Source organism: Peromyscus leucopus, chromosome 15 (assembly GCF_004664715.2).
Source record: "Peromyscus leucopus breed LL Stock chromosome 15, UCI_PerLeu_2.1, whole genome shotgun sequence".
Classification (NCBI taxonomy): domain Eukaryota; kingdom Metazoa; phylum Chordata; class Mammalia; order Rodentia; family Cricetidae; genus Peromyscus; species Peromyscus leucopus.
This window is the reverse complement of record NC_051076.1, coordinates 26,103,761-26,128,214: the sequence shown is the minus strand read 5'-3', so window position 1 is coordinate 26,128,214 and position 24,454 is coordinate 26,103,761. Positions and strand designations below refer to the sequence as shown.

The 24,454-nt window shown below is 51.0% G+C and overlaps 1 protein-coding gene across 1 annotated transcript; it reads right to left on the bottom strand.

Moving 5' to 3' along the window:
- Positions 1-69: 69 nt before the first annotated feature.
- Atp1a2 (ATPase Na+/K+ transporting subunit alpha 2) lies at positions 70-24,357 on the bottom strand. The gene is made up of 23 exons (XM_028865567.2): positions 24,227-24,357; positions 19,428-19,532; positions 19,184-19,243; positions 16,664-16,867; positions 16,101-16,214; positions 15,718-15,852; positions 14,738-14,855; positions 12,617-12,885; positions 11,657-11,855; positions 11,424-11,533; positions 11,106-11,240; positions 10,206-10,395; positions 9,894-10,069; positions 5,880-6,016; positions 5,239-5,389; positions 4,982-5,150; positions 4,631-4,785; positions 3,932-4,055; positions 3,599-3,744; positions 3,273-3,403; positions 1,710-1,811; positions 1,489-1,580; positions 70-418 (listed from the first exon to the last, which is right to left on the bottom strand). The coding sequence occupies exons 1-23, from the start codon at positions 24,236-24,238 to the stop codon at positions 390-392; spliced, it is 3,063 nt and encodes a 1,020-aa protein (XP_028721400.1). The 5' UTR covers positions 24,239-24,357; the 3' UTR covers positions 70-389.
- Between the last annotated feature and the right edge of the window lie 97 nt (positions 24,358-24,454).

Sequence of the window (24,454 nt, the reverse complement as noted above, 5' to 3'; positions counted from 1 at the left end):
GTGTTGATCTGTTTGAATAATACAGGTGAGAGGTAAAGGGCTGGGACGCGGGGTGGGGTGGGGGGGTGGGGGTGGGGGGTGGGTGGGGTGGGTGGGGGCAACCCTCAGTGCTTCGGGAAAAGTAGAGAACATGGCAGAGTGGGACGAGAGGGATCTGAGGAGGGGACCCCAAAATACACTGTCTGAGGGTTCACAGTTGGACCTGTGGAGCAGTCACCTCGAGTTTATTCACCCACGCCTGCCAACTCAGTTCACTCAGTTGCCTCCTTCTGTCTCCCCCAAACCTCCCCCTAAACGACCACCCCAGTTTCCCCCAGCCCTTCCCTCCAGCACCCCAGCAACACCTCCAGAGCACCCCATCTTTCCCATTCTTCCTTTTTCCAGTGAGCTCAGTAGTAGGTCTCCTTCTCCACCCAGCCTGTCGGAGAGATGGTGGGATAAAGGTTGTGGCGGGCAGAAGCGCAAAAGGGGGAGAAAGGAGAAAGATCAACCCGCCCCGGGACTTCAGTAGCTGAGGTCAGAGGGCAGGAGAAGCCCAGGGGACAGTGCAGAGAGAAGGTGGGTGTGCTGTGTGTTTTTAAAGGGGGTGGAGGGGGCAAGCCTGTCTTCAGAGGAGACCTGCATTTCGTTCAGTAGATACTGAAAATGCAAATGCCTCCTGGGCTCCCCACTGGACAAGCGGCTAAGGAAACAGCTGTTCCACTGGTGCTACAAGAAATGCAATGGAGGCCTGACAGCCCTTTACATTTGTTTTAGAAGCCAGGGTTCGGATTTTATGTGAAAACCCCTAAGTTTTAGATGCTGGGCCCGTTAGAAAACCAAATGTCTTAAATATTGGGCCACTCAACCCGAACCCGGCTCATGGACCGTGTGTGGCTTGTAGGTCGTCCATTTCAGCCCCGCAAATGATCAAACATGTTTCTAGGGAAAATAAACAAACCCTCAGTTGATGCCTGGGAGTCAGGAGCCCTGGGTCCTGGTGCCAGTTTCTATTCCTTGCCTTATGATCCTAAACAAATAAGTCACCTCCGTGCATCTTTTTTTTTTTTTTTTTTTTTTTTACCAGCAACATGTGTAGATGATTCAATGACTTTGAAGGGCTGTTCTAATTGGATGGTCAGTGATCCTAGAGCAGTGGTTCTCAACCTATGGGTTGTGACCTCTTTGGGGGGGTGTTGAACACACATTTCACAGGGGTCGAATATCAGCTATCTTGCATATCAGATATTTACATTACGATTCATAACAGTAGCAAAATTACAGTTATGAAGTAGCAATGTACGTAATTTTATGGTTGTGGGTCACCCCAACCTGAGGGTCACAACATTAGGAAGGTTGAGAAGCACTGTTCTAGAGAAAGGTGGAGACCTTGAAGAACCATGTTATGCAAGATGGGATACAGGATCTGAAAGGGAGAGGCCAGGGTGGGTCTGCTCAGGGCTTCTGGGACCTCAGGGTCTGAGCTGTGTGCAGAGTGGGAGTGCTTACCCCCAGGGTACCGCCTTAGGATGAGCTTTCGGACTTCATCGTAGATGAAGATGAGGAGACTGTAGGGAAAGGCACAGAACCACCAAGTGACCCTGAAAAACAGCGGGAGGACGTGTCAGGGGCCGCAGAGGTTGGTACAGTGTCACAGAAGTGGAATCGAAGGGAATTAGAACTTGGGTCCCATAAGGACCACTCCCTCAGCCACCTGAAGAGACACTCACTTGAGCGGGTACATTCGGAGGGCCACCCCCATACCCGGACAGTAAGACAAAAAGGCAGCCAAGGCCGTCTCTTCTAGGAGCCCAAAAATCAGGATCTTGTTCCTGGAAAGGCAAAGAAAAGAAGACAGGTAGCATTGGGGGAGAGTGTCAGGAGGGGGAGCTATGGGGCCACCCCTGGGGGCAGAAGGGAAGGAAATGTGAGGGATGGGTTTTTCATCCCCATCCTTTTCAAATCTCTTCTCATGCTTCATGTAACCAAAGGAAATTTTTTTTCTTCTTTTGCTTATTCTGTTCTCCTCTGGTTACTGTCTACCATACATATATTCACTTATTAAATAATTATTTCCTATGTGACTCAGTGCCAGAGATACAATAGTCAACAGGGGCCTGCCCCCAGACAGCTTATAATTGTTATTGCTCTGGGCCCATGGCCTGGGAAAACATCATCTTCCCAACAAGAGGTCTTAAAAAGCTCCTCTGGGCGGAGCCCATGGATGCCTTCTATTTCTCAGCATCTCCTACAGCCCCCGGTGGTTGCTCATCACAGACACTGAACGAAGTCTTGATGCTTGCAAAATACTAATCCCAGTCAGCATTTGCTCCTGCGTCACCACATAGGAAGTACTTAACATATATCCACTGCATCAGAATTTAAAAAACAAAATTCTGAGGGCAGTTTCTGGAATCAGACCTGTCAAGTCTATGACTAGCTCAGCCACTTTCTGAGTGAGCTACTGCAGTGTGGGGTGGAGAGATCAACCTGGAAGGCCCTGATCAGCTGAATGACCTTATCATCTCACCTTGGGGGACTGCTGGTCCACACAGGGTACAGTCATACCCACCTGGAAGAGCTGTTGTGAGGTTAGACACTTCATTCACTGCCTGGCATGTGGTACCACACTGTAGGAAAGGCCTGAATATGCCCTCCAACCCCACCCCACCCCGAGCAGATGCAAAACCACAGGACAAGTGCCAAGTGCTGGTGTGGAGCACAGGAGACCTGACCCTGGGTTTAGAAGTGGGCAAAGGACATGGCTAGGTGCCACTCAAATAGGGAATGGGCTGGGGGTGGTGGTGGTGGTGGTGGCGGTGGTGGTGGCGGCGGCGTAAGCCTTTAATCCCAGCACTCGGGAGGCAGAGGCAGGTGGATCTCTGAGTTCAAGGCCAGCCTGGGCTACAGAGTGAGTTCCAGGAAAGGTGCAAAGCTACACAGTGAAACCCTGTCTCAAAAAAAAAGGTAGGGAATGGAAGAGGAAGGAAGGAGGAAGGGTGAGAGGAAAATAAGGAAGATGGACGTGAAGATAGGAAGTTATGACAGTTACTTTAGGAGCAATGTTAGAATTCAATAAAAAAGAGTCTTGCCGTTCTGACCTAATTTTTGGGTGTGTGTGCTTCAAACCTGGCTATGGATAAGTAGCTAGGTTATTACAACCAGATACCTCCTTAGCAAACCCAAGCCCTGGGAGCTGGGGTGATCTGGTCTTGGAGTCCTGGCCTGCATGGGTTAGTGACCATGTCTAGAAGACTCTGTCTGGGTAGTAGGTATGGGTAGTAGGCGCTCACTTCATGCCCTGCTGGAAGACCGAGTTGCGGCGGGTCTTGCAGATGATGAGGTCAGCCCACTGCACAACCACGATGCTGGCAAAGAAGGCTGTGTGGCACGTGAACTCCACCACCTTCCGCTGCTCATAGGTCTGGGGAGGAGGCAGGCCGAAAGAGGTAACATGTGAGCGGAAGGATACATAGCACCAGCAAACAGCGTGCTTCCGGCGGTTGCTAAACTTGGCGCTTAACCCATCTTCTGCCCGTAGCTTGCTCCTGGCCAGTTCCTCCCAGGCCTTCAGCTCTACCCCTTCTCACTTGCAGCACACTTACACAGCCCCACTCACCCACTCTTGTCCATAGCTGTCCTCCAGGTCATTGGTAGTCCGATCATCCCAGTCAAGGCGGATTCCCAGCAGCCGTGACGGCAGAAAACCGTTCTCTGCCAGTATCACGAAGTAGGTGAAGAAGCCACCCAGAGCCTGGATCATGCCTGTGGTGGTTATTAAACAGAACGTGGGACACGAGTGGAGAATGGCAGGAAAGGGCCGCCCCTCGAGACAGAGATGGACGTCTCTGGCTCTCAGGGAACTGGACTCTTTCCCGAAATTTCACTCATCCCTCTCGGGCACTAGAAGAAACCTTTGGGAACACCCTCCCAGGTCCCTGGCTGGGCGCACCAATCTGTCCGTAAGCCATGCTGATAAGCCTCTCGTTCACCAGCTTGTCAGTCTGGGGGTTTCGCGGCTGTCGCTTCATGATGTCGCTCTCAGCTGCTTCATAGGCTAATGAGATGGCGGGAACCTGTGTACAGGGCACATGGGGAGGAGAAGGTATCTGAAGGGATCCGGGAAACAAGAGCAGCAGCTGCTCAGTGAAGAATCAACAGAATTCAGTGCATTGGTATTTAAGATCCTATTATTGGGGTATTGGGGCTGGAGAGATGGCTCAGAGGTTAAGAGCACTGGCTGCTCTTCCAGAGGTCCTGAGTTCAATTCCCAGCAACCACATGGTGGCTCACAACCATCTGTAATGAGATCTGGTGCCCTCTTCTGGGATGAAGGCATATGCAGGCAGAACACTGCATACATAATAATCTTTAAAAAAAAAAAAAAGATCCTATTATCACTAGGAGTATAGTATACTAGAATATAGCTTAGGGGTGGGGTGCTTGCCTAGCATGAGTGAGTCCTGGGTTCAATCCCCAGTATTACAGGTTGTAGGGAGAAATTTCCCATTTTCCTCCAGGCCCGTGCTTATCTGCTGACTATTGGTCAGGGTCTGGTCAGGTGTCCTGGTGCAACCCCTTTAATCTGCCGCTCACCCCGCCCCTTCCGAGTGATTGTCTGGTCTGATTGTTCTCCACCCTCTGGCCTCACCATATCTGTGCCCAGGTCGATGCAGAGGATGGTCACAGTGCCCAGGGGCAGTGGGATGTTGGCAATGATGAACAGCAGGAAGGGGGTGATCTCAGGGATGTTGCTGGTCAGAGTGTACGCGATGGACTTCTTCAAGTTGTCAAAGATCAGGCGGCCTGTGGAGAAGTTCTGAGAGCATCAGGGAGATTTAGAGGCACTCTCCCCCCACTAGCCCCTGAGGTGTGGCTGGCTGCTCATTTTTCTAAGAGGTTTAAAGCTAAAGCAGTGTGGAATCTTAGTGTGAAAATCAGAGGAAGCAAAGGTCTGGCTTCAGACATCCTGGATGTCACGCAGCCCACACAGCTTCCTCACCCTCCTCCACGCCTGTCACGATGGAGGCAAAGTTGTCGTCGAGAAGGATCATGTCAGCTGCCTGCTTAGAGACATCAGAGCCAGAGATGCCCATGGCGATGCCAATGTCGGCCTTCTTCAGCGCGGGGGAGTCGTTCACTCCATCACCAGTCACGGCCACAATGGCTCCCTGCGGGGAAGACACCAAAGGTGCTTGAGGACAAAGTCTGTCTGGCCCCTGACTTAGCCCTGTCTCTGACGCTGGCTGCCTTGCTCACCTGCCTCTGACAGCCCTCCACAATGATGAGCTTCTGCTGAGGGGAGGTCCGGGCGAATACAATCTCCGTGTGGTCCCTGAGGATTTCATCCAGCTGCTCTGACGTCATGTCCTTCAGGTCCGACCCGTGAACTACACATGCTTTGGCTTCTCTGGAGGGTATGGGCAGAGACCGCTGGCTGTGTACACTCATGCTAGTCCTGCTGCCCCTCCCTGCCCCCATGTGCCTCAGGTCCTCTGTGGGGTGGGACTCTGCTCTTGCTCTCATGCCCTCTTCTGTGACACTGAGTTCCGATATTTCTCTCAGAGAAGGCAATGATACATCCTCCTCATGCAGTACCACACACGCGTTAAGTGCTGTTTGCTAGGCATATCCCATCCCTATAGCAACCCTGCCGTGTGGACAGCATCTTAATTTCATAACTGAGAAAAATGGAAATTCAGGACTGCAAGATGTTTCCAAGGTTACACAGCTCATCAGCTGTACAGGCTGGATACGGTGGAAATGGTCATTAGGCTGGCAGAGTAAAGATTTTAGTCTGAGGGTTCCAGAGATGCTGTCCAGATACCCGCAAGGGACCCTGAGGGCCTCTATGGGAAAGGATGTGCCAGGAAGGAACAGAGTCTTTGTAAAGGCCTTACCTGGGATTGACTTGACTCACAGGAATGTTGAGCCGGGCTGCAATGTCCTCCACGGTCTCGTTACCCTCTGATATAATGCCCACACCTTTGGCAATGGCCTTGGCTGTGATAGGGTGGTCCCCAGTCACCATGATCACCTGATAGGAAGAAGACAGAAAAAGAAAGCAATGTTGAGTTCCATCCCCACCCCTATTCCTTTCCCCAAATCATATAAAGTTAGACTGAGGTTGGTGAATTGCAGCCAGAAGAGTGGAGGTGTGTGTGTGTGTGTGTGTGTGTGTGTGTGTGTGTGTGTGTGTGTGTGTGTGTGTCTCGTGATAAGGGTAAAAAACAGTGACAAACTGTGTTGGGCTCAGGGTTAAGAGGATCAGAGAGAGTCTATTTGAACAGCCGAAAACATCCACAGCAGATTGACAGGTTAATGAGGGTCCCTTGACAGAGGAGAGTAGTCTCTTTCTCCCCCTGCCTCTCTCTCTCTCTCTCTCTCTCTCTCTCTCTCTCTCTCTCTCTCTCTCTCTCTCTCTCTCTCTCTCTCTCTCTCTGTGTGTGTGTGTGTGTGTGTGTGTGTCCTCCACCCTCTCTGGGACAAGATCTTGAAGTATGTAGTAAACCAAGCTGACCTCAAACTCACAGGATTCTCTTGCCTGTGCCTGTCAGGTGCTGGGATTATGGGCATACATTACCATGCCCGGATTGTCTGGGAAATTTTTTTTTTAGGAGTTTGCGTATGTAGGAAATGAGGCAGAGAGAGCTGGATGGGTACTTCCTTTAACAACTCCTCTCCATCCTCCTTTTATTATTTTATGTGTATGGGTGTTTTGTCTGTCTTTATGTCTGTGTACCACACATGTGTCTGGTGCTCTTGGAGACCAGAAGAGAACATCTAATACCCTAAATGGTTGTGGGCTGCCATGTGACTCCTCTGAAGGAACAGCCAGTGAGTGCTCTTAACTGCTGGGCCACCTCTCCAAACTTGAACAGCTCCCTTTGAATACAGTAAGGAGATCAAAGTTTTGTGAACACTCACGATTTCTTCAAGGTCACGGGGACCCTGAACAAAGGTTTGATTTTCCCAGTCTCTCAAATGATCACTGTCGCAGTGCAGTTGGATAGAGTTGGGCTTAGATGGAGTCAATGTCTAGCTGGGGTCATGTTCATCGACTTCCAACAGCCCTGCGTGGTATGGGGAGAAGGCACTTCTTGCCTTCGCCGGGATAATTAATGTTCTTTACTGCTGCAGAAGAGATGGAGTAGGATGGGAAGGGAGTAGGCCTGGGAAGGGGCTATTATCAGCATAAAGTGATCAAAGCTGGCTAAGGGCAGATTTGCATCTGTGGGCTTGTAGAAGAAGTCCCATAGATCTGAGGCAATGCACCCCTTCAGGTCCCCCTGCCTTCTCTCCCACCCCATTATTAACCTGAAACTACCCCCAAAGTGCCGCCTAGAAAAACAAGTGTCTCTGCAGGCCTCGCTGTCCTTGACGCTCTAAGGTACTGAAACCCTTCACTCCCTTGGCTTCTGCACCCCCTTTATTTCTGCCCCGGTTGAACCCCGACCCTGCTGCTGCATGTTCTTTCAAGCCTCCTCGGGGTGGCAGAACGGAGCCTAGCAGAGTGGAGTGCGTGCTGGCTTTGGACAGGAACCTAAGCTTAAACACTGACCTTCACCAGCTGTCCGACCTTAGACAAGGCAACTTTCTATCTCGGCACAGTGGAGGGGGCGCTCCACATCATTCCAGGCTGGCATTATGGAGACCCTCAATAAATGTTAGCCATGTCCTCCTCCCCACTCCCACGGGCTCCTCTTTCTCCACTTCCCCAGAAATGTTGGGGAGCTTTGTGTTTCATTCTTCACCCTTTCCTTGACTCCTGTCTGCTTCCTGAACAGTACAGTAAAATATTCTGGTAAGCCTTCAGTTTGTACTCATGCTTAAACCTCCAGTCCTGACCGTTTTTCATGAACTCTAAACTATATTCCAACTGTCCCTAGATGTGCACCCTCTCTCTCTGTCTCTCTGTCTCTGTGTTTCTTACACATGCTCTAGACTTAAGGTCCATGCTGCCCTCTGTCTGTATTCCCCGCACCCCCCAGCTCCTCTCCCTCTCTCAGATACCATCTGTTCTGTTTACTCTGTCTTGTTCTCGCCCTGTATCTTCCCACCCGGAGCCCAGCCAGCTCACCAAGTTCTCGAGAGGCTTCTTAAATGCAACTATGTGTCCTTCACTCCCTTTGTCTCTGCCGTGTTCAGATCCCCGTCCCTTGCTTGGACTATTGTGCACCTTTCAATCTGTCTCCCTGTTCCCGACTTGGGCTTTTCCCCAAGTCTAGTCCCTCCTCCATTAGGTACCCTGAAAGCTCTATCTGTGACATCTGTGGCCTTCTGTGGCTCACAAGATAAGGCTCAAGTCTGGCATTTAAAGGAAATCCTTCCAACCGGCCTTGATCCAAGGTTTCAGCCCCAATTCCCAGTGCTCTCTCATGGTCTCTCCCCTGTTGATCTATATACCTCCACCTCCTGATAGTGTAGGCATGTACGGCACACACTGTTCCCTGATCATGCCATGCCTCCCCTTCCTTTATAGCCTACTGAATCCTCTTCAGCCTTCAAGGCCCAGGTCAAATATCATCCCTTCGGTTAAACCCTGACTAGTTCTCAGAGGCAGAATTAACAGCTCCCAGTTAATTTTCCATAGAGTCCTTACCCAGCCTCTGTGCTATTTCTCATCATGCCGAGAGGCACCTGACTGGGCAGAGAGAAGGAGCGTGGCTTCCAGACAAGCCAACTGTGCTTCGTATTCCCAGTTCACCTCTTACCAACAGTTCTATTTTGGGGAAACTGTTTACCTACTCTGGGTTTCTATGTGTTTGTGTATTACCGTGGGGGTAATAAGGCCTGTTTTCCATTCTGAGTGGTTATTATAGTCAAAACTGACACACGTACACAGCACCCAGTCTTCGGGTGTGGTGGTGAAGAAACAGACTGCCTTGTTTCAAGTTCCGACTTCACAACTTACTAGCATATGGTCTTGGGCTTGCTATTTTGTGCCTCAGTTTATCTCTCTGTAACAGAGGAGATACTTGTACTTACCCAGAAGGCCGCCATGCTTAATGCTTAGAGTAGTATCTGATGCATGTAAAACATTAAAATAACTTATCATTAGAGCATCTGGCCAATAGATACTCAACGACCTCAACTCTTATGACTATTCCATGATGTGTTTAGATGCATTTGCCCCACCCCCACCCCCAAGAGATCTTGAGATGTGGAGGCCAGGCCCAGTTTCTATTCATCTTTGTATCCCCAGTGGACTACAAAGACTTGGCTCTCAGGGAGCAGGTTGAGTTGCACTGTTCAAAAAATAGAAGAGTGAGGGAGAGCACCAGACGTGGTGACCAGAAAAAGAGGATGTCAGGGACCTGTCCTGGAAATAGGGAACTGAGTTCCTGGATGGTTGGTTGGTTTATTAAATAACTTGGCACCTCACACAGTGCCCGATGCACAGTTGGTAAGCAATAAATATTGGCTGGATGAAGAACAAGCCAAACAAACGAGAGAGAGTATTCAGTGGGAACTGGCTGTGGTTGGACAAGATCTCGGTGGGCAGTCGTGGGCGAGTGAAGAGAATATGGAGTGATAAGGTGAACCCACTGGGGCAGACAAGACCTGTCTATCCCCATTCCAAATGGGCAGACTGAGCAGTTGGGCAGTCAGATAACCAAGCATCCATGATGGGAGTGCCAGCTGGTGCTTAGAATGAAAAGAGAGGGTGCCCATGCAGGTGGGGCACTGAACTGGGCTAGAGGATAGGCGTGAGCAAAAGGAAGCAGCAAGAGCTCTGGTCAAGCGTACACCTCTCCCTACAGACAGACAGCTTCTCTGTGTTGGTGGGAAGGAGGCCACCGGGAGCCTGTGTCTCCTTGGGACAGCAGCTGCTGCCACAGCCCCTTGACCTCTGGCAGGTGGTCAGGCGTCCAAGGACAGAGGTGGGGTGGGGGTGGGAAGGAGGCCAGTACCTTGATGCCTGCGCTTCGGCACTTGCCCACAGCATCTGGCACAGCTGCCCTGGGCGGATCAATCATGGACATGAGCCCCACAAAACAGAGCTTCTCTGTGGGGAAGTTCAGCTCATCCGTGTCAAATTTGAAGCCCCGAGGAAACTTTCCAGAAGGCAGGTTGAGCTGACAGAAGCCTGAGGAGGAGCCGGAGGGAGGCGTGAGAACCTCGGAGTGGCTGCCTGCTTGCCTCCAGGGCCCCTCGGGCTAGAGGCACTACCAAGGCCCAGGGAAACCCCTTTCTCAGCCCCGCTCCTGTTTCTGCCCTCTCACCGAGCACACGCTCCCCGAGTCCTCCCAACTCCATGTAGGCGTTTTGGAAGGCATCTTGCATCTCCTTGTCAAGAGGGATCTCCTTGCCCTGCACTAGGATGGTAGAGCATCGGTCCAGGATGCGCTCCGGGGCTCCTTTCATCACCAGCACATGGCTCTGGGGGCTGTCTTCTCTCTCGTGGATGGACAGCTGGAGAGGAGACAGGCCGTCACAGAGGGAGACAGACTATCTTGGTGACTCAGCGTGGGGGTCCAATAGGGAGCAGCTTCCGAGAAGGAACCCTTCCTTAGTAACATAATCTAACCCATCAGAGAGTGTCAACAAAGGAGAAACTGTGCGTGGAGGGTGTTTGCTTATAGTCCCAAGTCTTAAAATCTGAGAGTCACTTGCATAGAACAGTGATTCACTCAGCAAATAGTTACTAAGATCAGTTAGTGACAGGCATCGTGCTATGGGTTGGATGGTTTTCACTAGCACCCCCTACCCCCATTCCCGGATGACCCACGGACTTCACCTCCGTGGTGCATGCAGAGTAGAGGTGAGACTACTCTTGGCATTAACAGGCACCTAAATACTGAGGGATCCAGTAAGGGAATTATGGAAGTGTGTTTTAGTTATATGGATGGCAGTGTTGGAGGACCATTGCCAGTCGGTGCGGAAGAAGAGAGGTTGCATGTAGTCAGGCTTGCCAGTCAGAGGATGGTGACGAGCCCACGTGCAGCTAGGACGTTTATCCTGGGAGTGAGGCCGGAGAGGAGCACACAGTCCCCAGACATCCCCGTCCCTTCTTTCTGCTGAGTCTCTGCTGGCTCCCTTTCTTCTATTGCGTCTCTGTTCACTCACTCTCCCCATCTTTGACCCTTTTTCTCTCTCTCTCGGTCCTAGCAGCCCAGCCAGACCTGGTATTTGTTGGTAGAGTTGAAGGGAATTTCTGCCACCTTCGGGTTCCTGTCCCTCATCTTCCTCACTGAGCCACAGGACAACTCGATGCACTTGAGCAGAGCTGACTCAGAGGCATCGCCAGCTGTGTCCCGCTGCCAGAAGAAAATGGAATTCAGTGTCTCACCGTGGGGGAGGGGAGGGAGTGGAGGATGGGAGAGACAGGGCATCAGCTGAGGTCACCAAAGGCAGCTGCAGGATGTGAAAGGGAAAGCTGGGCATCAGCAAGGGGACCTTGAAGACATTGCCCTTGAAGACTCACTGGCTGACCCTCTTACCTTAGACACAGAGATGTTCTCCTGCCCAGCCTTGAATACAGCACGATTGCAGAGACCGGCAATCCGAGACAGGGCTGTCCACGTCGGGGACCGTTTGTCAAAAGTGGCCCCTGGAAGAAACAAGGGAGAAGTATGGCTCCCCGTTAGAGTGTTTGCACACCCTTGTCTCCCTCCTCTGCCGGGGCCTTCAGCCCTAGCCACTTCCCGTCACCCTTTCTGGAGCACCCATTCACCAGACTGATCCTCGGTGGTGTCAGCCTCGTGGATCTGGTTGTCAAACCACATGTGGGCCACGGTCATGCGGTTCTGGGTGAGGGTGCCCGTCTTGTCCGAGCAGATGGTGGAGGTGGAGCCCAGCGTCTCCACCGCCTCCAGGTTCTTCACCAGGCAGTTCTTCCGAGCCATGCGCTTGGCTGTCAGCGTCAGGCACACCTGAAGCCACCAAAGGGAAAAGGAGTGGACTGAGGTCAGATTGGGTGGGACCTAGCGGTAAACAGCGACAGTTCAACTTTAGGTGCGTTGAACGGGTCCCTAGGTGTACTTGTGTGGTAAATGCCCAGCAGAGAGTTGAACACATCCGACTCCAGAGCTGGCACAAAGATATGAGAGCCTTCCACACAGAGGGGACAACAGACACTGTGGGAGAAAATGGATCCCCTCGAGGGCAACCAAGAGGAAAGCAGAGCCTGGGGCTTGACAGCCACTGAGTTTCTGTGAGGACACGGGACAAGAGAATGAGGGTGGTGACACACCACAGTGGCTGATGAAGGACACAGTGCCAGAGGGTGGACAGAAGTATCCATTTCAGAGCAGAGTTAAGGATGGGAGCTGAGAAATGTCATTTGATTTGCTAGTTAGTCACCGGTGACCTTTGAAAGAGACTTTATAGCAAGCGAGACAGGATGAAGCCCAGACTGCACCGGGAGACAAGCCCACAGATGGTGAGAAACACGGCCACGACAAGCCCCCAAAGAGAAATCGAGTGCTCAGATGCAGCTCAACCCAAGATTTCTCAACTGAAAACTCCAAGGCACGCATTAAACAATTTCTGTGTACGGAGTCTGCGATGTGGCCGCAGGGACTCGGAGGGAAGAACATTGCTGAAAAGCAATAAGCGTCTGTGTTTGTATCAAACGTGGAGAAAGACAAGGACAGTGGCACTGGGGGCAGGCAGTTCGGCCCGGTCCACTCACAGTGACAGTGGCCAGCAGCCCTTCAGGCACGTTGGCTACGATGATGCCGATGAGGAAGATGACTGCCTCCAGCCAGCTGTAGCCCAGGATAAGGGACAGCACAAAGAAAGAGACCCCCAGGAACACTGCCACTCCTGTGATCAGCTGGATGAAGTGCTCGATCTCCATGGCTATGGGTGTCTGCCCGACCTCTAGGCCAGAAGCGAGAGTGGCTATGCGGCCCATCACTGTCCGGTCACCTGTGGCAATCACGATGCCCCTGGCAGTGCCTAGAACAGAGGAAAGGAACACAGAATAAGTGCCCTGGGCTTGCCGATGGCTGAAATCTCACCATATTTGCTAAGGAAATAAAACCATCACAGAGTAAATAAGCCGAAGACTCTAACCCCGGAGGCTATTTTTAGTAAGCTGGGCTTACCCTCCTTGCATAGATCACCAATCTCAGATTGAATACAGTCACAGATTATTTTCTTTTATATTTGGGCCTGAGAAGACATCTTGCAAGTAATACTAAAGTTCAAACAGAAGAAATTCGATAAATGAAATATAAATTGCCTGCAACATTTCAGCAAATCAATCTTCTACTAGACATCTTTCAAAAGCATATTATAAACAGAAGTAAAGTACTTATTGATTTTTTTTTTTTTTTTTGGTGGGGACTTAAGATTTTCTTGGTCCAGCAAGATAGTTCAGTGGGCAAGGGCACTCACTACCCACTAATCCTGACGACCTGAGCTGGGTCTCTGGAATCCACATGGCAGAAGGAGAGAACCAAGTCCTGCAAGTCTTCCACATGTGTGCTGTGACATGAGTGTGCTCACTTACACACACACACACACACACACACACACACACACACACACACACTAATAATTATGAAAGATTTTTTTAATTAAAAAAGATCTCAGTGTTAGGTATGAATCTCTCTATACAGGAAGTTCGGTAGTCATTCACCATGTGTGATGTTACGGGGGTCTTTGGGAAAGGAAGTGTGGTACGGTGGGAAGAGGATGCATGTTGAAGTCAGCCATCTAGGGTTGAATGCCGGTTTGCACTCTCACCTAGGACTCAGTGGCGGAGTGGGATAACAGTGTGAAGCATTTTGTCTGGTGCCCGTCACACAGCAGCCATGCAACAACTGTGACTTCCATTCATTCCCTCCCTCTCTTCCGAGCTAGTTGCTGAGTAAGCTGTAAGAACACCTTATCTGACCTTTCAAATACATTCAGTTATGGGAAATGTATGATAAATCAGACTCTCAGTACATTAAAAATTTAGGAAATCTAATGTGTAGTGATTTTTTTTATTGTAATTCCAATTCTCTGAAGGAGGGAACCAAGCCCAAAGAACCGATATATGGAGGAGAAAGAGTATCCGGGAAGGAAAGGCATGGATTTGGGATGTGAGAAGGCATTCTTTGTCACCATCTGAGAGGTCTGTGGTCTAGAAAGCCTCTCCTGCCATCTCCTGCCTCCAGATTCCTTCCCAGAGTCAGTCCTGACTGAGCTCCCTGCCTGGAGGGTTACAGTGGTGCTTAGACCTTCTTATGTGATAACAGCTCCCAGATCTCCCCTTAGCCACCAGTGTTCATCACTAGAACCCAGAGCCGAGATGGAAAAGCCAGGGCAGGCTGCACAGTATGAGAATTTCCTTCTCCTCGTGGCCTGAAGGAGCACCTGATTTTCACCAGAAAGTTTTCCTGACCCAGATTGAGTCTCTCTGGTTTCTAATAAAGAGCGAAGGAAGGAAGCAAATGGTCCAGAACCACAGACCTAGAAGACATCACCTGACTCCCCACACTCCTAAGAGTCAAGGCTGTGTGTGTGAGGGGGGCGGGGGTTGCATCTTGACCCACCATCTGAAAGTTTTGTGGAAGGCTTTCAGTCTGGGGATGGGCAGAACAGAGAACCTCTTGGGGGAGAGGTGACTTCCAATAGAGTCAGTATGCCCTTGGCCCACGCCCTGCTCTCCAGAGATGACTGTTTCTGCAACGTTCAGGGCTCTGTTCCCTCAATGCCCTTTATATGCAGAACTTTTGCCAAATAAGTACAGCTTCGGGAGTCCGACCCTTCACTACACTGTGCTGGGATGAGGAGCGTCCTTGGGAGGCAAACGTCTCACCTTCCACACAGTTGGTAGAGAAGAAACAGATATTGCGGGTTTCCAATGGGTTCTCATGGGTGAACTCAGGGGAACGGGTCTGGGGCTCCGACTCCCCTGTTAGGGATGAGTTATCCACCTGAGGAGAAAGGAGTGTAGTCATCCAACTGGCAGCAGCAGTGGCGGCACTGTGTGCACACAGCGGTCTCCTGAGCCAGATCCAACCACCCTCAATCTTCAGGACAAGAGGAACAAAATTACGCTTGCCCTCATCACATACTTATGGCATTACTCAGCTATCGCTCCTGCTTTGGTTTGGATGACTGACTCTTCCTGACTTTTATGTGTCTTTGGGCTGTTTATTTAACCCACAAGACCTTCATTTGTTCACCTGTGAAGCGGGGGAATGTAAACAAGACCATTGCATTGCACAACCCCAGAAGCACCACCACCAAGGCAATCTATGAAAATGCTGCCTCCTGGGGCTGATCGGGCCGCAGCACACAGCAGCCTTCATAATTACATCATCTTTTTTCCAGACACCTCTCTATGTAGCCAGGCTGGGCTGACTTTGAACTCTCCATCCTCCTGCTTCTATCCTCTGCCTGCAGAGTGCTAAGTTATAGGTGTGAAGACCCAGCTCTTCAGTCTTTATTTCCTTAAAATTTTATTTATTTATTATTTGGGGGCTCTCTGTAGCCCAGGCTGGTCTGGAATATTTCAGAGTGAAAGTGGATAATAGGTAAGGCTTCTGTCAATAAATGATATTCCATACACAATGGCTATAAAGCAGTTAGATCAAAGAAATCCCAGGGCATAGAGCATTCCTAACACAGATACACAGAGGCAGCATGTAGCCATCATATCCTAGAAGGAGGTTTAGTTGGGAGGTACAGGGGAGACCTTGACGTTTGTGGTTGGGTTTCTTTTGAACTTCTAAGAGGGCTTCTCTTGACTCTGTACAGACTCAGCCGGCTAGGTGCTCTTGGCGACCCCCTCACCTTGCAGCCATGGGAAGAGATGATCCGGAGGTCAGCAGGGACACGGTCCCCACCCTTCACTTCTACCAGGTCTCCTACCACCACCTCCTCCGCGTTGATCTGCATCTTCTCTCCCTCTCGGATGACCAGAGCTTGCTGTGGAGAGACCAAGAGTACCTCATGAAATGTCTGTTTCCACCTTTGCTTACAATTTGTTCTCCCTCCAAAGGAGGAGAAGAAACCCCCACACCTTCAACAACAAGACTTGGCTCTGGTGTGGAGAGCCGAAAAGGGTGGTGTTTTCTGCCCATCTTTCTTTCACCTCAGACCGCAAGATGGTAAGAGGTGAGCCATCTCGGAAATCTTATGCCCCAGGTTAGACGGAGCCAGTCCCTGCCATCTACCTGAGGCACCATGTTCTTGAAGGAGTCCATGATCTTGGAGCTCTTGGCTTCCTGGTAGTAGGAGAAGCAGCCAGTGACGATGACCACAGCTGCTAGCACGATACCTAGGTATAACTGGTAAGGAGAAAGACTTTGAAGGACCCGCCATTTCTCACCTTGAGGGTGGCTGTCACTTGGGAAGAGCACTCAGAGTCATCCTATGTGGGATCCCCAGCCTCCATCTGAGCCCAGGCATGAGAATGACAGTGAATCTTTCTCTTCAGCCCCCCCCCCCCAGTCTTCTAACCCACACTCCTAGCATGGAAGGAGCAAGGAAATGAGTTCCCATGGCATACAGACCAGCCCCTTTTGGTGGAATGAGCACGGAGGATCTCTCATTCATCACTGACGGCATGTGTTGGAGGGTGCTCCACAGGCATGTACAGAAGCCTCACCCCTCTTCAGCCTGAGGGACTATGATCTTGTCGTTCCCCCCACACACACACACATCACTTTCTTTGGGGTTGAGAGCTGGAGGGCAGAACCATGGGCTGGCTGGTCCAAGGGTTGGGGACATGGCTCACATTATCATTGGATGGTTCGTCCTCCATGGCAGCCAGGATACCATAGGCTAGGAAGCAGAGGAGGGCCCCGATCCACAGAAGAATAGAGAAGCCCCCAAAAAGCTGACGACAGAACTTGACCCACTCAGGAGTTGTGGGGGGTGGCGTGAGGGCGTTGGGTCCATCCCGAGCCAGGATGTCCTGAGCTCGCTGGTTAGTGAGGCCCTGGGGAGTGAGAAAAGGTGTAGGAGTGGGTGTACGGAACAAACCTGACCCTCACCACATCTCTCAGCATCTTGGAGAATAATGCCCAGTTGGATTAAAAAAAAAAAAAAAAAAAAAAAAAAAAAAAAAAAAAAAAAAAAAACCTCCTTTGGTTGGGAGGGGTGGGAACATCAGGAGGGACCACACAGAGATACTGATGTCTATAAATGGGACTTGTGCCTTGAAGGCTAGAAAGGACTCTCCCTAAGGCTCCACCTTCCGTTATTCTTGGGTTGAAACATGTTTTTATTGGGACCGTATGCATAAGCACACCGGAAAGATTCTTCGTCTGACCACCCTCGTCTCTTCCTCCAGGTCCTTCCTTTCTCCAGGGCTCCAGGGAAAGCCCCACAGCTTTGATCCTTAGTGCCATGTGATTTTGGCAACCACCTATCACTTCCCAAAGAAAACCTAGCCAAACTCGCTATTCTTTAGGCCCCAGACGAGATCAAAGGCCTCTTTCTGGATCCGGTTAGCGCCCCCCCCCCCAATGCTTGATTCTAGAGTGGTGCTTACTATACTGCACTGGAATTCTGTTTGGATGGTTTTTGCTTTTAATTTTTTTGCTACTGACTTGGAGCAGGAACCACTTGTTACTGACCATCATGTCATTTATTCACCTACTTTACACATGAATGGTGAGCTCCGACTGCATGCTCAGCACTGGGAAGGACTGAGAGACAGGCAAGATCAACAAAGCCCCACCCACAATCTAAAGAGGAAACTTACACAATAGTAAATACTCGTGGATGCTGGAGAATAGAAAATAAAGTAGCGTCAACAAATGGGAGCATAGTAGTTTAGGAACAGAGACAGAGAGCAGTGGGCCAGGGGTATTGTCACAATAAATTTTTTATCCTTTTTTTTTCTTTTAAGGTAAGTTGTTTTTTTTTTTTTTTTTTTGATTTTTCCGAGACAGGGTTTCTCTGTGTAGCTTTGCGCCTTTCCTGGAACTCACTTGGTAGCCCAGGCTGGCCTCGAACTCACAGAGATCCTCCTGCCTCTGCCTCCTGAGTGCTGGGATTAAAGGCGTGCGCCACCACCGCCCGGCTAAGGTAAGTTATTCTTTTTTTTTTTTAATTTATTTTTATTTTATGTGCATTGGTGTTTTGCCTGTGTGAGGGTATCAGGTCCCCTGGAACTGGAGTTACAGACAGTTGTGAGCTGCCATGTGGGTGCTGGGAATTGAACCCGGTTCCTCTGGAAGAGCAGTCAGTGCTCTTAACCGCTGAGCCATCTCTCCAGCCCTGGTAAGTTATTCTTACAGCTTGGAAGTTACTTTATAGCCCCAGCTGGCCTTGAACTTGTGGCTGGCTTTACAGTGTTTTCACTTGTCTGAGCCAGGATTTCAATATTTTGTCTAGGATGGTCTTGAACTGTTGGGTCCAAGTCTTTTTTCTACTAAGTACCTAGGACTACAGTTGACTGCCAAGATTTTTTTTTTTTAAAACTAAGGATTGAATTTAGGGCACCACACAAGCTGCACAGCACCCTGTCATTGAACTACAGGCATAGCCTTTTTTTTATTTGATTTTGTGACAGGGACTCTAAGTTGTCCACGCTAGCCTTGAACTTGCAGTCTTCCCTGCCTCAGCCTCCTAAGTAGCCGGGGTTACAGGTGTCTGCCAGTGCACGTAGCTTTGAGGAACAATTTAAAATATTTTTAAATGATGGGCTTGGCAATCTGACTGTGGCCTGTGTTTATTTATATAACTAACCTAGTTCATCCAAGGACAGGTCATGGTCATCCTGGGGAAGGGGGAAAGGAGACTGAGCACACTTCAGAGCACAGGATTAAGTGAGGAGCATGGGCCGGGGTCCAAATTCAGCAAGTAATTCTCCCTTTCTGATTCTCCTTGCTTTAATAAACAGGCTGACAATGCCTGACAGAGCTAGGGTGAGGATTAAAGAAATGTCCACACTGCATCTCATTACAGAGGCACGGATGTAGCAGGAGCCAGCAAGCACTATCATAACAGGGATGAGTCACCTTGCTGGTCCATGTCCATCATCTCTGAGAGCAGTTGCTTGAGGCAAGAGCACAGAGCCTCGCCAGGATCTGAGCCCTGGGTTCTAAGGAATTCTAGCTCCCAGATACTCGGGGAAAGAGAGGGAAGCAGGGGTCCAAAGTCTATTTCTGACTGTGCCGCCAACTAATCCCATGGCGTTAGGTAAGTCTGTCATCTCTGGGCTGTCCCCCTCACCTGCAAAGAGCATTGGAGATGAGGCTCTCCCACCTGAAGCTGCCTGCCTCTCTCCCCTCATGGCTCCACTCACCTTGGACAGATCCACTTGGTATTTTCGGCCCAGCTCATCCAAGGATAGCTTGTGGTCATCCTGGGGAAGGGGAAATGGAGACACTTTGGGAAAGGAGGCTGAGCACACGTTGGGGGCACAGGATTAAGTGAGGAGCATGGGCCTGTGTGCAAAGCTTTTTTTTGGATGCCCATGGTTACTGGTGCGTGACTGTCAGAGCAGAGCTGCTCGTCCATGGCCTTGCTGTAAGCGCCGTGGTCCTTACCATGGCAACCTCCTTCTTCAGCTCATCGAGCTCCTTCTCTTTCTGTTTCTTCTTGCCACCCCCATTCTCCGCGGTGGTGGCGGCAGGCGAGTACTCACGCCCTGCCTGCAAAGGGAAGGGAGGGCACAGAGGATCAGGGAGACCGGCCGGAGCCTGTTCCCATCAGCCATGGAGAATGTCCCAGCATTGGAAGCAGGGTGCTGGGGGAGAATGGGAGCAGGAGGTGGGAGAGCCCAGGCAGAGCTGTGAGGACCCCCCCCACATTTGAACTTGTATCTGTTCACTATGTGATGTGGGATTCTGCCAGATAATAAAAAAGAAAACACATACACATTTTGAAAAGTACCATCCTATGTTATTGGAGGGAATCCTGGGAGTGGACAGGGATTGTGCTGATGGGTAGGGTATCCTGTAGGAATGACTTTGCCTAGTTTAGAGAGGAGTGCTGGGTAGAGTAAGAGTCCTGGGAAGCAGAGAGAAGGTGGTGGGCATGGAATGGGCAGGGATGAGGGACTGGGAGAAGCTAGTGGTGGTAGGTTCAAGTATGGCTATCAGAGGGGAGCCCAGGGTATGCCGGGAGCCCTCGCCAGCCTGCTGGACAGGCCTACCTGGGACTGGACAGAGGCAACTCACAGAGCTTGAAATCCCAAGAGCACAACTGGCTTCCCTTTGCCAAGACATGTATATGAGAGTAAACAGAGAACTGAAGTCGTGTAAGTCCGGGTCAGTTTTTGGCTTCTGTCCAGGTCAGCTGGGTGTTTTTAATAGTGATCTTGTGAGTTCCCCGTTTGCCCTTCTCTTCAGGGCTACTGCAGGCTTTCGGGGTCCCATAGGAGCTTCTTGTGGGAGATGGCAGACAGCCTTGGAGGAGTGGGCTAGGTGGGGGCTGGGAAAGGCCTGGGGGCTATGGATACTGTGAAGAACACTGTCATCTCCCTCCATGGCTTTCCATCTCCCTCAGGATACAGGGCTTAACTGAGTTTCTGCTCGGTCCCTCTGGCTTTTCTATGGACCCTGAAGGCTACCCTGAGCTTTTAGAAGTGGATTTTTCCATGCCATGGTTATGACTGGTGTTTTCCATAAAGAATGGGCACCTGGTAGAAGCAATAATCTGTGTGGGTTTTTGTTTGTTTTGTTTTTCAAGATTATGCATTTGGGGGGTGGGGTTCATTTTTTTTTTTTTTTTTTTTTTTTTTGGTTTTTTGAGACAGGGTTTCTCTGTGTAGCTTTGCGCCTTTCCTGGGACTCACTTGGTAGCCCAGGCTGGCCTTGAACTCACAGAGATCTGCCTGCCTCTGCCTCTGCCTCCCGAGTGGATTAAAGGCGTGCGCCACCAACGCCCGGCTGGGGTTCATTTTTAATAGTTTTTTTTTTTTAAAGCAACTTTTGAGTTGACTGCAAAGGTTAGTGGAAAGTAGAGGAAGTGCTCACGAATCTTCTGTCCCTACACATGGACCGCCTCCCTCTCCATCAGCATCCCACACTGTTGGAGGGGTACACTGTTTCATCACTACAGCCTCCCTCCCCATCAGCATCCCACACTGTTGGAGGGGTACACTGTTTCATCACTACAGCCTCCCTCCTCATCAGCATCCCACACTGTTGGAGGGGTACACTGTTTCATCACTACCTTCCAGCTGACACACTGGCAGTGTATGTCCTATGGACTTAGGCAGATGTGTATCAGTGGGAACCTCCTGTTTCTCCAGCATGTCCTCAGTGCTCCAGGATTAATGTATTTTTACCCACCAGCGTTAGAGCGATCCTGGGGAACAGGACAGCTGCTGTGATCATAAGAAATCGTAAACATAGCACCCTGGGTAATAGAATTCTGCCCAGTGATATCAGGAGTAAAGAAGGGGATGGACATGCAATGCAAGACGATGGGCACTTGTTTCAGGATTCAATGACCCAGAAGGAGGTGTGCCCTTGGAGGCTGTGTTGCTCAGACATGGTCCGTTTAGAAAAGGTGATCAAAACATCATGCTCTCTTCGCTATCTGAAATACCTATGAATCCAGTCTGGTCTAGATCTTCTGGAGGCCAAGCATCCTGGGGAGACTGAAGTGGCCATCGGAAGGGTAGAGAAGGACTCAGAAATACTTCTGCCTCTCACTTTCCCAGGTGATATAAGAGGCTTCATTTAGTTGGGAGAACTGAATGCTTTGGCCTCTTTGGTGAGGCAGGGCTGAGTCAAGGATGGGAAACCACAAAGGGACTGAATGCATGAAAGCAATCTGGACCGCTGTCAGCGTGATCCTTGGGGCCTTCAGGGATGGGAGCCTCCAGGAGAGGCTTGTGCTAGGGGCTGAGGAGCAGAGTCCAGAGAAATCTCTGCACATTTGGTGTAAAATAAAAGACGTGAAAAATGAGAATCAAATGGCCCCTTCCGAAGCCGGAGGTGGTGGGGTGCACATCTGGATTCCCACAATTCAGGAGGTGGAGGCGGGAGGATTGGAAGTTTGAGTCCAGCCTGGGTGACATAGTGAAATCCTATCTCAAACAAATAAACAAATGCATGTTTCTGAGGGGGGGGGGATGTGCTGGCTCTTGTATGTTGTTATGTTGAATTGGGGATGAGCTAAACAGCTCCATGTGGTGCCTTCTTTTCCCAGCTCCCACAAGTGTGAAGCTTGGGACACACTGCCCTTCCCCCTCCTCCTGTCCTGGCAAGGATCTGAGGCTCCACAGCCAGGAGCCTGTGGAGATTTGGGGCCAGTGGCTGCCCAGGGAAGAAAGAAAGAGGAAGCGGGGACCCCCCTTCCCCCCTCTGCTCTTTCCTCCCTCCCCTAGCACGAGTCCCTCTCTTTGGGTCTTGAATGCTGAAGGAGAACAGAGAGTTCTTTTTGAGAAAGCCAGAGTCTGGGACAGAGTGGGGGTAGCTGGAAATCAGCCAACGCTCCCCCCACCCCCACCTCAGCCTCTGGAGGAGGCTTGGCTTCCTCCCACCAGTGTGATTTCTTCCCTCAACTCCCACGCTTGCCCTTCACAGTAGCATAGTGATGGGCTGGAGTGGAGGTGAAGCCGACCACAGAGTTGAGTGTGGAGAATGGGAGCTTGTTCTCCCCGCAGGCTTTTCCTGAGAGGTAGGACTCTGAGCACCCAACCTTAAGATCCCAGACTTAACCCAGCTTTTCAAACCAAGCAAACCAGACCACTAGTAGCCACTAGGTTAGTGGTACCACAGGTTATGAACCCAGCAAGGGTGCTGGATGCAGGGGGGGGGGGGCAGGGCAGGGAGGCAGTTCAGAATGGAGAATTCAAGGTCAAATTGCATTTCAAGTAGAAAGAACTCCGTGAGCTAGGTCCGCCTTGCTCTAAGGTAGAGCAGGGTTGGGGGCATCCTCTCTTTTCTCTTAGATGTTAGGGTTGGCCCTGGCCTCTCAGAATTTCTGCACCTCAGCTGGATCTTCCCTTTCTACGGGGAACAGGAGATACCAAGATATTGCTGAAGGTCCCAGGACAATTTGTGTCTTCCCATGACTATGATCACTGCCTCAGGGAAACCCATGGACCATAGACAGCTCCTAAGGGTGGGCTCAGAGCATTCACCTCCCACCCACCATATGTGCCCCGAATGCCCAAAGGCTGTTCATTTGCCAATTCACCTGCAGAAACCTGGTGCAGGTTCACTCATGAATGCCTGCAGCACTACCAGCTTCCTGGGGACACACAGGGGGGTGAGGTTGTGGACACATATACACGTGTTCACACACACAGACATAGGCAGACAGACAGACAGACAGACAGACACACGTATACGTGCACGCAGGGGGACTCTTCTATTTTCAGTTCCCACTCTAACTCTGGAACCCTGGTGTCCAGGCTCAGAGTTTTTCCAGCTGTTCAGCTTAGTGCAATAACATGTCCTTGCCTGACTCCTCCTTGGGCCCAGAAATTGGCCCCCAGCACCCCGTGGCACGGTCTCCCTCGCATTTTGCAATGGCCTGTCAAGCCCTTTCCCACCGTGCCCTCTTCTGCCAGCATTCCACAGAAGGAAAGCAGCCAAGCCCGGGATGTAAAGGGATTGGGTCACTCTGCTTCATATGGGAATTTCATTTCCAAGAACTGGAAGCCTCGTCCTTTGCTCGCCCAGACATAGCTGTTGATCTTTTTCATTGGCAAATCCGCTGCTGCAGGACGCCATGGGCAGGGGCCGTTCTCACCAGCCTTTGGAAAGGACCCTAAAGCCTATGGCTGGGGGCCGAGGACAGTGTTGCTGGGACATCCTCCGGAGGGGTGCTGGGGAGAGAGCCCTGCTCTCCCTCCCAGCTGACTCTGGCACGCAGGGCTCTTGGCGCGCGGGGTGTAGCAAACTGCTTGGTGGCTCTGGGAGTGGGATGTTCCACAGCTGCTTTGCAACCCCAGGCTGGCCCCCTATCCTCTCCGGCTAGGACCTCAGAGGAGCAGATATTTTCAGGGGGTGACAAGGGTGGGAGAGAACTAACAATGCCCGACACCTCTTCAGCTGGGAAGCCAGGAACTGTGGTGAGAGAGGGAAGATTTGGGCAGAGGAGATGAGGGGATGGAGTGCAGGGAGACCTAGGCGGGCACTTGGGTGGCTTCTGGGCTAGCTGTGGAGAGGAGGAGGCCAGGGCGGCTGCAGGACAGGACGGCGCTTGGGCTAGCACTGTGGAGTCCACAGGCATGTGCAGCTGGGAGACCAGTTCCAAGTTCAAACCATCCCACTCAGCAGTCCGCGTCTCTCACCCTCCCTCCGCATCCCATTCCCGCTCCACCCTTTCTCCCTTGTCTTCCTCACCCTCCAGAGAGTGGCCCCTGATCTTTGGGGATACTCACCCCACGACCCATCTTGGGGCAGAGTGGCTGAGGGGACCTAGGCTGAAAAGGTCACCAGGAGGATCTCAAGACCACACGGCCTGTCTGGGGCAGCTGGAGACCCTGGCAGACAGACAGAGCCGGCCAGAGCAACAGGGTAGCTTTAAATAGGTCCCTCTCCCCCTCACCCCCGCCTTCCCCTTCTCGGGGAAAGAAACGTTTGTTGAAACTGGATCCCTGAGGACTCCT